Source organism: Phyllostomus discolor, chromosome 5 (assembly GCF_004126475.2).
Source record: "Phyllostomus discolor isolate MPI-MPIP mPhyDis1 chromosome 5, mPhyDis1.pri.v3, whole genome shotgun sequence".
NCBI classification, from domain to species: domain Eukaryota; kingdom Metazoa; phylum Chordata; class Mammalia; order Chiroptera; family Phyllostomidae; genus Phyllostomus; species Phyllostomus discolor.
In genome coordinates this window covers 122,910,419-122,924,092 of record NC_040907.2, presented here as the reverse complement: position 1 = coordinate 122,924,092, position 13,674 = coordinate 122,910,419, and the positions used below count along the sequence as shown (strand labels likewise).

Here is a 13,674-nt window from a genome sequence, read left to right as displayed (position 1 = left end):
TTCCTGTATTTGAGATTTTACAAAGAAAAATACTCATATGAAGGTGCCATTTTTTTTTCTCTCCTATGTTATGCCCCCATTATACTCTGGGTACTTAGATTTACGTGGCAAGGTTTAACTAAAGCTATGTGGTACATAGTATGATTGACCACAACGGTTATGATTATTTTTACCCTTCATAACTGTATCTTATAGTCACTTACAGTTCTGGTTGCTTAGTGAATTCATTTATATCACATATGGTGTTACTATACTTGTTAATGTTGCTTATGACAGAATTCTGCCAATCACATAAATAAATACCGTTCTTTGAAAGAAGTGTATATGAGATTCTTAGGAGACTAGAGTAATTGTTCCCACAGACATTTTTGTTTTTAATAGATATGGCATTAACATGTATTGTGTTTAAATGATTATTTACAACTTGCCCCATTCTAGAAAGAATTTAAGGCAGCCCTTTCAGTGACCTTTTAAATCTCTAAAATTGCCTAAAATTTACTCTAGTAAAAACTTCGGTAACTAATTGAAATTCCCAGTTTAAAAATGCAACTTCATTTTAATTTGTCATTGATTATTTTCAGGGGAAAATGAGCATCTCTTAATTTTAACTTCTTGACGTCACATCTTCACGCAGGAGTAAATTACTCTTACTGCCAATTAGATTCTTTCCTTGAAGTGTGGTAGTCAGTCCCACTTTATTAGGGAGAAAAATAAGCAATGATTTTTGAGGATATTAAGTAGAGCAAAGCCAGCTTTTCCATGGTGTTTGAAATAATTTTTGGGCAATGGAGAATAAAGGCAGTCATTTAGGTTAGTGAGGGTTATTAATTTGATCCTGAAGCTTATTTTCTGGGCATTGTTAACCGAAGTCCAAACTGACCAGGCCAGAGATACACTGACTGTTGCAGAAGGTTAGTGGATTCTTTGGCAACTCTCTTTGGTAAAAGAAAAAAAGTCTTGAGTTTCATCTAATAGAAAATAATGGGGTTTGATGTCAACAAACCTCAGATCAAATTGGATTTTTAGGACAGAGCCCCTGTTTCTTAATTTGTAAAATTAAATTACATTTAAAAATGAAGCATTGAAGGAAAAAAATGCTTCAAACAACCTAACATGCCGGAAATGCTTAAAGTTTGCTTCCTAAGTAGCCTTTAATGCTGGGGTAGATGCTAAAGAGTTTTTCTGATCTTGGTGTCTCCTTGAATTTAGATTTTTGAAATGTAATAAATATTATTTTTCACTGGAAATATGTATGTTAGAGAATGGTTATTAATAGATTTTAAAATAAGTATTTCTACATGGATATAAGTTTCTTCTTCAAAGGGTGCTCATACTTCATAGGTGAGAGTTTAGGAATTTTTTTTTAATGTGATTCTAGACAAAGTCCTGTAACTTGTGGTAGACCCTAAAGGCTATCTAACTTTCTGAGGTTAAGAGTTGCCTGAAACACTCTGAAAAGATATTGACTTGGAATCCTTACTTGGAATTAAGCTAAAGTGATCTTTGTATTACTTCTGAAGGCAAGGTTTGCTGTATAGGTGAATGTAGAACAAGATAGAGGAGGAGCAGATATTTAAACCACTTGAGAATCAAATGCCACTGTCTACGTGTACTAATCACAAACGGATTTTTGAAACAGATCCTCTTACCACTCTGCCTTTTACTGATAGGTAGCTACCATAATTACATATAATTTGATGACAAAAATACTTTATTTTCATTTTTTTTTTAGTAAGAGTAGTTCACTGCTCTTTAGTTGTGGCTGAGAATTTGCTCTTTAGTGCCTTAGAAAACCAGTGTTTCAACAGGAGAACAATCTTTTTAGATGGGGAGGAAGGAATCCAAAGCTGAGCGTTCTGTAAGTTGAATATGTGCTTGGGAAAAGCTGTGATCTGGGTCCTGTCCAGACCTTTTAAGCCATTGAGTGCCCCCGGCCCTTTTTTGTGCTTGTGCCTGGAGTTGCTGGAATTGGAAGGGGGGGATCCTGGTGCCCTCGTGTGGAAACCTGGTGGTACAACACCTTTGAGAACCCAAGCTTTGCAGGACTGGAAATTGAAAAAAAGTTAGGGATGTGTAGGGTATTGTCTAGAATTTCAGAGGTTAACTCTCTAGTTTGGTGGATGGACTCTGTAAGAGTCAGTTTTCTAGAGCAAAAGGGGATGGACTGTCTTTTAAGGTGTTAAATAGAGATTTAGGTGGCTAGTTTGTCAATTGTGAGGATGGGTACATGGGTATTGGTTACCTATGGATATATTGTTTTCAGCATTTTTCTATATTTTAAAAACTTTATTAAATATATGTGTATATTTTTAGCCCTGACTACTGTGGCTCAGTGGATTGATTGAGTGCTGGCCTGTGAACCAAAAGGTCGCTGGTTTGATTCCTAGTCAGGGCACATGGCTGGGTAGCAGGCCAGGTCCCCAGTTAGAGGTGTGTGAGGGACAACCACACATGGATGTTTCTCTCCCTCTCTTTCTGTCTCCCTAAAGAGAAATAAAATCTTATATATATAAAGTGACTAGTCTGTTGTTTCACCTTCTCACACTATGTCCTGGGAAATTGTATGCAAATTTTGTGTTAGTTATTATGAACCATATTGTAAATAATACATTGAGGGCTGCTTATTTTATCCTGCATCTTCTTCCAGGTTGGGGATGGTAAGAGAACCAAGGATGAGGAGTGGTAGGGAAGGGCAGAAAAATACTACTTTCTTATATTATATTTAGTGGTTTATTTGTGGAATTAAAACTAAATTGCTAAGTTAACATCTTTATTCTTTTTTCCAACCAGCAATTCTAATTTTTTATATTAATTTAGCATAGTGAAACATTACCCAGTGTGTGTGTATTTCAAAACAAGATGTAAACCAACTGTGACTTGTGGCACTGTGTGCTGATGAAGCTTCCCTGAAGCCTGGCAGGCTTGGGCAGGGCTGCAGTAGTTGAATGTGGACTAGTGGAAAGGCTGATAATAAGGCATGTGACAACAGGGCTTTTCCTGCTGAAGACATTAAACATCTTTTGGCTTGAGCGATTTTACCAGTTTTCACAGTTTAGCAATAGAGAAATCAGGAAACAATAGAATTAACTAGATATTTGCATGTGAGATGCTGAAATAAGCATTATGGTGTGATGAGAATATTTTTAAGGCTTTGTAGGACTACCTTAGCTCTATTGTATGTCAATGCTATCACTTCTTCTCTGTCTTACTTTGTATCATGGTATCTCAGTTTTTGAAAAGGAAATAACTGATATTTCTCTTCAAAAGGACACCGAAGCCATGAAGAGAGCATTGGCCTCCATAGACTCCAAACTGAACCAGGCCAAGGGCTGGCTCCGAGATCCCAGTGCCTCCCCAGGTAACTGGCTGGTTCTACTTTTCTGGTAGATACAATAGAAAGTTAATGACAAAGCAAACAAAAGAAAAACATCTTCCCAGAATTTCATAATCCTGAGATAACTACTGCAACGCGCAGGAGCATACACCATTCAATTAGTTTTGACTAATTGAAACATTACTGGGTTTTAGAAGAATGGAGGGCATAGACGAATCACCTTGTATTGAGGAGAAATAAACCAAGCTGAACTGGGCATTCTTTGCAAAATTCTTGATTTACATCTTCCCTGAATCAGAAAGGTAATTATTTTGAATAAAAGCTCTTCTTCTTTTATTCCCTTTGGGCATATTTCCACTTGTGTCAACAAGTACTTAGTTAAGCAGATCAAATAATGATACCAATAAGAATTGTAAACCAAAGTTAGCTTATATAAAGATAAGAAGACCCAAATAGGTTATTGAGGTAGGATTTTCTAATCTAATATTTGTTCAATTTTAGATAAACATTTGAATGAATGTTAAAAGCCTAAGGAAGGCTGGAGGTGCTGAGGACTGTTAAATCGTTAGAACCTATTTTCATCATCCATATTCTTACCACAAGCTGCTTATTACCTGCACGTGGCTGTGGTTCTGGGGATCTTTTTTAGCAATGTCTGTGGTTGGAACCTCACCCTAAGGTTGGAAGGGCACTGCCTGACTGTTAGCTATCAGATGTATTGTCTTCTATTCACCTTGTCGTTTTTTCATCTGTTCCTTCACGAGTGAAATGACTTGTAAAGCATCCTCTCTAAATAATTAACAATGTAGATATTGAATATCTCTTTATTTTAGGGGATGCTGGTGAGCAGGCCATCAGGCAGATCTTAGATGAAGCTGGAAAGGTTGGTGAACTCTGTGCAGGCAAAGAACGAAGAGAGATCCTGGGAACCTGCAAAATGCTAGGGCAGATGACTGATCAAGTGGCTGACCTCCGAGCCAGGTAAAGTTGCTCTGCTCTCACCAGAGCAGGGGGTGACAATAGGTAGGATCTCACTCCTGACAGAGAGCAAGTCTAGTAATTTTACTGTGTTGTCTTTGACTAATAGACAACATAGACATTATACTCTGTTAATTCTTTGGAGATTGAAGTGAACTTTTCCTTCTTTAACTTGGTAATTTCCAGACTCTTTTAAGTTTTTGTTTCATAATTATTCATTTGGTTTCCTAATACTTTACTCTCTTCAAGTTTTGGCTTTTAGAACTTTTTCCTATAAACTAAATATATATAGTTTGCTATTAAGAAAACTAAGTATAATACAGGTTTTTTTGGGGGGTAGGACTCATTCATAGAGTTATGAAGTTCTAAAATATTCTAATTTTATGGACATTGGGAAAAATTGAAGTAAGGTGAGACACTAGTATAGACGAAGTTTAATTTTGCTCCAAGAATGTCATGAGATACCTTGAGATAATGGGAATATACAGGGTCTCCATACAAACGGGCCTCAGAAACTCTCTTTGACATATTATACGCTGTTACACCCAGTCTCCAATATATTAACATGATAGACTTAGGAATACAGTTTGTAAAGGATAAGTTCTTAGCCTTTTTTGGATCCACATGATTTTTACAATCCAATGAAAGCCACGAATCTCTACCTAAAAAGATGCATATAAATATTATTCCATACAATTTCCAGAGGTTCATTGATTCATTGTAGTCCTGGAAGCTACCTTGAAGGGGATAAGGAACAGCATAAATAAATGTTATTTCATTGGACTCAGTGAGCCTTTTTCTCCTGCTGTGCAGCAGTCTCCCCTGTCATAAACATGGCAAGAACTTTACAGAACGGACAAAAAGAAGTCCTGTTCCCATTGGGAGGAGTGCCAGTGCAGTTTGACGAGGTTCTTGGCTCTTCTAATTTCTCACTGTCAGCTCTTTTGTCTGCAGCCTTTTCACAGTGTGGTAGAGACAGTTTTCACTTGGAATTCTCAAATACACAGTTGTGTGTGTTTGGAGAAAGATGAATTTGAGAAAGAGAATGAGGTAGTCGCTCTATGGGATCAACCATTAATCTTTAAAGAGAAAATACTAGAACAGAGATGAGCAGCTGTGAGCCTTATTCACAGTGGAGCCTGCAATATCCTTTCATGATGAAAGATTCCAAAGCTATCTCCATTTTTCTTTCTTAAGTATGCCCAGCTATTTAACATTTTAATGGCTGAAACTCAGTAACAACTTCCTAATTGATATTCTCTTACTCGGTCACCTAGGGTTTCTAGGTTGCATGTATATATTTTCCCTGCACAGGACTCAGTAAATTTTTAATTTTTAATGAGAAAAGCTATGTAGCCCATAAATGTTTTTACTTTTTCAAAGTTGGACTCTTATACCAAAAAGATTCCTCATTTTTACTAGATTTGAAGGAGAAATGAAAATTAAATCATGAAAAGTATGTTTCCTAAATCTTCCACTCCTCTGCCTCAAGTACAAGTAAAAAGTATAAATACCTTGAAAATACCTTGCAATAAATATTGAGTTTATTACCTAAAGTATTGGTGTAGGTAAAAAATAGAGATATATTTAAAAAGAGGAAAGGGAAATGAACAATGTATCCACACTATTATTAAGGGCAACAAAGATGTTTTGCAGTTTATACTAAAATTGGAAACTCAGATTAGGATGATCAGCCATGTGATTCTATCAAATGACAAATCTGTGACTCCTGTCATTGAGTTTACCAGTTTGTGTAGATAATGAAATCTGAGCTGGTATAAAGACAGAAATTTTTACTTTGTTATGAGTTGGCAAGTGTCTACAAAGGGAAAACAAGGTTCTACCAACTCACATTACTTTTTTTTGTAGTGACAGCAGTATATCACTTCTTAGGAAAACAGTGGAATTAGTTCTTTAGAAACTTGATTGGAAACAATGGTTTCTTGTTACTGTGTGATAAGAGTGGAAGGTAGATATTTAAGATTATCATTAGGTTCATTATAATAACAATGACAACTCAATAATATTAATGGTTATATATTATATATGTTGCATATATAATAGCTATATATATATAATAGTTATATATTAGTAGTTAGTTATATATGTGTATTGCTTTATTACCAAAATATGTTGTTTTGTGTGTGTGTATGTGTTTTGAAGCTACTTTACTTGATAAGCAGGGCAAGTATTATTACATACCCACCCCTTATTTTATAAGATAAAAAGGTAAAGCCTGAGGAGGTTAAATGTCACAAGGTTCCACAGGTACCGGGAGTCAGGATTTGAACACAGATCTGTTGGGCCCCACTATGTAGTGCTTTCAGTGAGTTCTGCATGCTGCCTCCTGAAATGGTTTTAAAGTGTGCTTGCCCATAAATAAGACAATCTAATGGGCTGTTTATTTCTAAAGCACACATTACTATGGTAACAAAACCCTCCATAGCAATAAGATCACAAGCACAGTTTCCCCATGAAGTTTAGATTTGATTATGTAATTCCCACCAAGAGGCAAATCGTTATTACCAAAATCTGCAGGCCTGGTCTTTAAAAGGGTTGTTATGCAGCTCCACAAATCTTTTGTGTTTTGTTTTATCTCTGTATTTTCTTGTGCTATCTTAGACTTACTAGAGAAAAAGAAAAAGACAAGTGTGTTAATAGAAACGACATATATTGTGTTTTTAGTAATATTTTGCTATTAAGTATTTGAGAGAGTGCAATAACAGCATCTGCCTGTTTTGAGTAGAGGACAAGGAGCCTCACCCGTGGCCATGCAGAAGGCCCAGCAGGTGTCTCAGGGTCTGGATGTGCTCACAGCAAAGGTGGAGAATGCAGCCCGCAAACTGGAAGCCATGACAAACTCAAAGCAAAGCATTGCAAAGAAGATCGATGCTGCTCAGGTAGTAATGATGATTTTTAGAAGGGGTGATAAATAAAAGACAAAGAAAAATGTTCCATAAATATCCTTAATCTATCCTTCCCTCTCCCTCCTTCCTTCTCTCTCTCTCGTCCTCTCCCTCCCGCCTCCCTCCTTTCTCCCCCTCATCTACTGTGGGTGGATAAAGGATGTTTCTAAGTGATGATTAATTTCCAGCAGCTACCAATGTTAACACCTCACCTACTAACACAGGTTTAGACCAATATATATTTATATTTTGAAATCAACATCTTTTTAAAAATAATTCAATTAGTTAAAAGTAAGCACTGAATACCAATGGAATCCTAGTTCCTGGTATAGATTACAGTATATTAAAACCATTCATCTCAGAATTCACAACTGTATTTGGTCATAGCAATGTTAAAGGGTTAACATTTTCTGATACTTCTGTTCTGTAAAATGATTTCATTTCACACAAAAAAAACATGTTTGAGAAATTGAAGAATTAATCAGGTATGACTAATTAAAAAATGAGATAAAGCTTGTGAAGATATTTTATTCTAAGGGGAAAGAAAAAAATTATTTTTTAAAAGATGAGGGAGGGATTGATTTGATTTTATCTGAGCTAAGAATGTATGTAAAACAATAAGGATCAGCATTATCAAACCAATTACTGGTGTGCCTCGTAATTACTTTGGCAATATTTCTGATTACATTAAGTGTAATATAATGCGGTTCACAAGTGGATCACGGTGTGCTGCTTTTCCATTTCTGTTGTATAGAATTGGCTTGCAGATCCAAATGGGGGACCAGAAGGAGAGGAACAGATTCGAGGGGCTTTGGCTGAGGCTCGAAAAATAGCAGAATTATGTGATGATCCTAAAGAGAGAGATGACATTTTACGTTCTCTTGGAGAAATAGCGGCTCTGACGTCTAAATTAGCAGACTTTCGAAGACAGTATGTATTTAATCACTTAAATTGCCCTTTAATTTCTTTTTTCCCTAAGCACATACGTAGTTAAATTCTGTAGGTTACATGCATATATGATGCTTTTCACTGTATTCTCACTGATTCTGTGTTACATAACTAAGTCAGATACTACTCTATTATCATTGATACAATTGATGTGTAATGATTTATTGCTGATCATATAGTTTTTAAATTAATTTAGGATGGCAAGAACTCCTTTTTTGAGCTCTGTATTCTTCATTTCTAAGTTAGGACTTTTTCTGCTACATTGTTTGTGACATATCTATTTCCCAGGTATATGAGGAAAATAATTTTTGGGCTGTAGCTATGAAAATTTCCTGGGGTGGGAGGAGAATGGGGGGAGTCATATGAATATACTTTCTTTCTTCCCAAGAAAAGTTATTTCTTAAGTAGCAATGATAAGAGATCCTTAAATGCAGCCTCCTCACCACAGCTTCTCTTAAACGCTTTTGTGGCACCTACTTTGATTATGTAAGAAAGAAGTGTTGCTTTTTTTATTTTGGATAGATATTTTTCTCTCTTTAAAAAAAACAACAACCCTGCAGCACATGCTGAAAGAATAAGTTCAGCATCAAAAGTAAAAGTTGCTTTTTTCCTACCTCCATCCTCCAGCTGCTTCTTCAGGGTTAACCGTAGTCAAGTGTCAGTATCTGAGCTGCTGCTTTCCATTCAGCTTGCATGTGTCACTTCCTGTGCTTCCATGGGAGAGTGCCTAGCCTCTTTGCAATGAGAGGTACCTTAGAGTTCTTTCAGGTCTTATGCCGACTCTTGTGTTGGCTAAGAAAGCAAATTCTTGCCGAGGATCATGAAATAGGAAATGGGTGTGAGCAGGGTAGACACACTTTAGGCAGGAGTCTGTGGTGGTCGAGATGAACTGAGGTTACAGCTGGAATTTGATTGTGTATCAAGATTAGTGACCTATTCAGTCACTTGGGGATCCCTGCTTTAGGCCAAAATTTTGAATTGCTAGGAAAATGCATAATTTGACATTTGTAAAATATAATGTGTGTCTAGCTAGGCCTATGTTCATTAATATTAGCACATTATTATAGTCTGTTTACATTCATTAGATTTTAAAATACTCAAAGTTGGAGACTATTAGCACCCTAACAGAAGTCCATATACTTACATAGCAGGCACTCATTAGTGTTTCTAAAGGATAAGGAGGGAATTAGTGGTAATGATGATATAGCAGATCTACTACCATGTCATACATATATATGTATAAATACACACACACACACACGCACAATCACGCCCTGCTTAATGATGGGAATATGTTTTCAGAAATGCCTCATTAGGCGATTTGGTATCGTCCATTGCTCCTAGGCTATGAGTCTGTATAGCACGTTCCCATACAAAATGACAGGAGATTAAATGAAGCACAAGAGGAAATGATACAATGGAGAGATATATGAGGCTGCTTCCAGTATAACAAGGCATACTGTTTTACAGCAAACTTTTTTATGAGTTATTTTTTTATTAACTACCACTAGTTCCACTATAACTACTTTAACTACTACTACACAGTACATGTGACTCCTTGGGCCCGCCTAGTGCCTCAGGAAACGATTTGTTCAGAGATAGCAAGCTGGTGAGGTCAGCTAACCTAGTGATGAGTGATTGGGCTCAGCTTACCAAATGGTTCTTGATTGAGCTAGATTGATCTAAACTTATATTTAATGTCTTGACTGGACAAAGCTACCTGAATTTAGATTATTAGTTTTTTATTTAAGGGCCAAATAGATAAACTATTCTTCTTTTAAACCAAAGTAATAATCATTAGCACTTTGACATCTTATTAGCATTTGTATCAGCAACTAAATCATCTCAGTGTAAATAGCATTTGTGTGCGACAGGTTGTTTTTTTCTCTGCAGGGGGAAAGGAGATTCCCCAGAGGCCCGGGCATTGGCCAAACAGGTGGCCACTGCCCTGCAGAATCTGCAGACCAAAACCAACAGGGCTGTGGCCAACAGCAGGCCCGCCAAAGCAGCAGTCCACCTTGAGGGCAAGATTGAGCAAGCGCAGAGGTGGATTGATAACCCCACAGTGGATGACCGGGGAGTTGGTAAGGCCATCACTGCACTTAACCATCGTTAAACTGGGCTCAGTGACAACAAGCAAATTAGTTGTTGATAGAGATCCTATATCATCTGTAATTAAGTGCAGAAGGGGTTCTTCAGCCACTGATGAGTAAGTCATTCTACAGTGTGATTCCATTTCCAAATGTAGCTGAGATTTCTGTGGTTTAATCAAGAAGTATTAGTGAATAAATGATTTTGCTGTGGGTAAATTGATAGGTCCTCAGGTTGGAATTGCAACTTTGAACTACTTATTTTGAGTCTGTGTATACTTCTATTATCGTATTGCTGTTCCTAGGGTTCCTAGAAAGTTCCCATTTAAATATATTCTCTAAAAGATTTATTTATTTATTTAATTTTTAGAGAGAGGGAAAGAGAGGGAGGAAGAGAGGGAAAGAAACATCAGTGTGCAGGAGAACCATTAGTTGGCTGCCTCTTTCATGCCTCCATCCTGGGGACCTGGCCCACAACCCAGGCCTGTGCCCTGACTGGGAATCAAACTGGCCACCTTTTGGTGTGTGGGATGATGCCCAACCCACTGAGCCACACCAGTCAGGGCTAAATACCATTTTTGAACGTAGTAAATGACGCTTAACTACCAAGGTTATTTTGAGTTGGGAGGGCTGCATCATGCAGTCACTGATAGAGTTAATAACCTAAAATTTTCACTTTTGGGAGATTTTAGGAATGAATCTATAAGAATTTAGGTCATATTATGACAGCAAGGCTGCCGAGGTTGAAAGAGCTGTTTACTTCATTCAGATGAATATTTGCTGTATTCATTGGATAAAAAGATAAATTTTTTAATTGGTGATTCCCAGTCTTGGGGGATCAAGCAGACGTATAATTTACTGGTAGAAGAATAAATTGGTAAAACCAAACTCTTTGAATGTCAGTTTTGTATTATGTGTCAAGAGCTTTAAATAAGTTCATACTCATTGACTCAGCAATCTGACTTCCAGGAATTTATTCTAATTAGAGATGTATATAAACAGAGTAAATGTTAAATAATAAGTAAATAATTATGGTTAGAATTATAAAATATTACACATATTATAGATCTTAATTTTTGAAGAATATCTAGTGATGTGGAAGAATGCTCATGTTCAGTAAAAAGAGGCAAGAATAAAAATATAGTAGGACTCTAATTTTGTAAAGGAGAATGAATATGAAATGCGTATGTGCATGCAGTGCATTAAAAAAGACTAGGAGCACAAATATATCACTGTGAGTGATGGGATTGTGGGTAGTTTTATTTATTATTTATACTTTTCTATATCACCTCAATTTTTTTCTGTTGCTGGGGGGAAAAGGTCACTAAATATTAGTCTTAAAAAAAATAAAAACAACTTAGCAGGTGGCACTGCAGTTGCCTTTGCCAGGTCTTAGTGAGTTTCAGTGTTTCCCTCCTGGTCCAGGTCAGGCTGCCATCCGGGGGCTTGTGGCTGAAGGGCATCGTTTGGCTAATGTCATGATGGGGCCTTACCGCCAAGATCTTCTTGCAAAGTGTGACAGAGTGGACCAGCTGACGGCCCAGCTCGCTGACCTGGCTGCCCGAGGGGAAGGGGAAAGTCCTCAGGCGAGAGCACTGGCATCTCAGCTCCAAGACTCCTTAAAGGTAGAACTCAAGCATGCATATCATTACATTTCTTGTGTTTATTTATTGAAAAATTAGGGATGGAGAGTTTTTTTACATACATAATTTTTTAGTCTAGGAAAAGTGAAAAGAATGTGCCTAAGGATATAAGGAAATTCAGAGCTTACTGGGAAAAAGCTTACCAGTGTGTGACAGCACCCTGTGTGACAGCTCAAGCTGTGTTTCCTGTTTTACTCAGCTGAGAGCTATTCATGGTATTTGTTTTCTCCATGTATTGCTTGTACTGTTTAGTCCCTGTTTACCTTCAAATGGGCTTCTTTTTTAAATGAGTAAATTTATTTAAAAGAAAACTTTCAAATAATCCTGACATCATGAGCTTCATGAGCTACTTATATTTTCTCTAACATTCTTTAAAAGAAACACATAATCATTAAAATAAAAACATTTTTCTCTATCACACCTAAAATCACCTCGGGTATCACCAGCCAGTACATGCCACCCATCTTGAGAAACTGGGGGCGATTGAGACTTCTTTGACTGATATAGAAAACTTGGATTGGGCTGAGTGTGATAACTAGGGAAAAGAGCTTTTGATAATATCTAAGAATTCTATGCTTTAGACCATGTTAAAGAAATGGGTACATATATTGGTTATCAAGTTTTTCTAGAAACTCAATTGTAAAAACACATACAAAATCCCCATTCTTGATTTCTTTCCTCTTGATATAAGAAAATGCTTAGAAGCCTGACACTGCCTCCACCACCCAATCTTCATAGTCCCTGTGGTCGTCTCTGGGCCCCTCCAGCGTTGGGGATGGTGGGGAAGTCTGTCTCTCTCAGGGTCTTTTTAGGGTTCAACTCCGTGATTCTCAGTATCATTTCTTAGAGGCCACCAAGAAAGGAAGTAAGATTTCTTGATTGAGTAGAACAGTTGCCAGGAAAATGTGGATCATGTTTCACCTCTTCTACTAGATACTAATAGCATAGAGGGCAGGATTCATATCTTAATACTTGTTCCATGCTAGCTCAGTATATAGTGCATACTCAACAGATGTTTATTGAATAAAAGATTAAATGAATAAAAGATTAAATGAATGAATGAATGAATGTGCCAGTAAAGTGAGGATAATGGCAGATGTGCTTTTTAGATAATTTTGGAAATTTTCATTTGTAAACAATGTTTTTAAGGATCTGAAAGCCCAGATGCAGGAGGCCATGACTCAGGAGGTGTCAGATGTTTTCAGCGATACCACAACTCCCATCAAGCTGTTGGCAGTGGCGGCCACTGCACCTCCTGATGCACCCAATAGGGAAGAGGTGGGTACCTGAGGTCTTCCATTTCTTCTGTTGGTCAACCATGCACACACATACACTTATTTATTATTTATTCATCTGTAAAGGTAAAATGTGATTACAGTGGGCATCAGGTTGGGATGCTGTGAGTGAAGGGTGGAGGATAGAAGAGGTAGGACCCTGCCACCTCTTCTTTCAGTCACCAACTGTATCAGTTAAGAGTGTCTTGCCCTGACCCAGAGTGAGACCAGAGTCCTTAGAACAGAAGGGTCGGTGATGTGCTGGTAGACTAGTTCTCCTGGAAAAAGCCTCCCAAAACAGAAAACCCTGATTTGTAATGTTTGTTGGTTTCCATGTTATAAACACTCCCATTGTGGCTGTTGCAAAATGTCACTGGAAGCAGAGTTGGGAAGAGGTGGGCACATTGGTTTTGCTGAGCTGGTGTGAGTCAGTCCAGGAAGCTTGAGTGCTGTACCTGGTCTCCCATCTACTCTGACCTCATGGGGACCACTCTTCTCTCT

General features: G+C 37.4%; 1 protein-coding gene across 2 annotated transcripts in view; it reads left to right on the top strand.

Annotated features, from left to right (window-relative positions):
- The window catches only part of VCL (vinculin), a 96,719-nt gene that overhangs the window by 64,285 nt on the left and 18,760 nt on the right, over positions 1 to 13,674 (top strand). For both annotated transcript variants that reach the window (XM_028514085.2, XM_028514084.2), the window contains exons 7-13: positions 3,268 to 3,358; positions 4,168 to 4,315; positions 7,059 to 7,212; positions 7,973 to 8,148; positions 10,060 to 10,250; positions 11,682 to 11,881; positions 13,049 to 13,177. In XM_028514085.2, the coding sequence (XP_028369886.1) occupies positions 3,268 to 3,358; positions 4,168 to 4,315; positions 7,059 to 7,212; positions 7,973 to 8,148; positions 10,060 to 10,250; positions 11,682 to 11,881; positions 13,049 to 13,177 (1,089 nt within the window). The remainder of the gene's footprint in view (positions 1 to 3,267; positions 3,359 to 4,167; positions 4,316 to 7,058; positions 7,213 to 7,972; positions 8,149 to 10,059; positions 10,251 to 11,681; positions 11,882 to 13,048; positions 13,178 to 13,674) is intronic.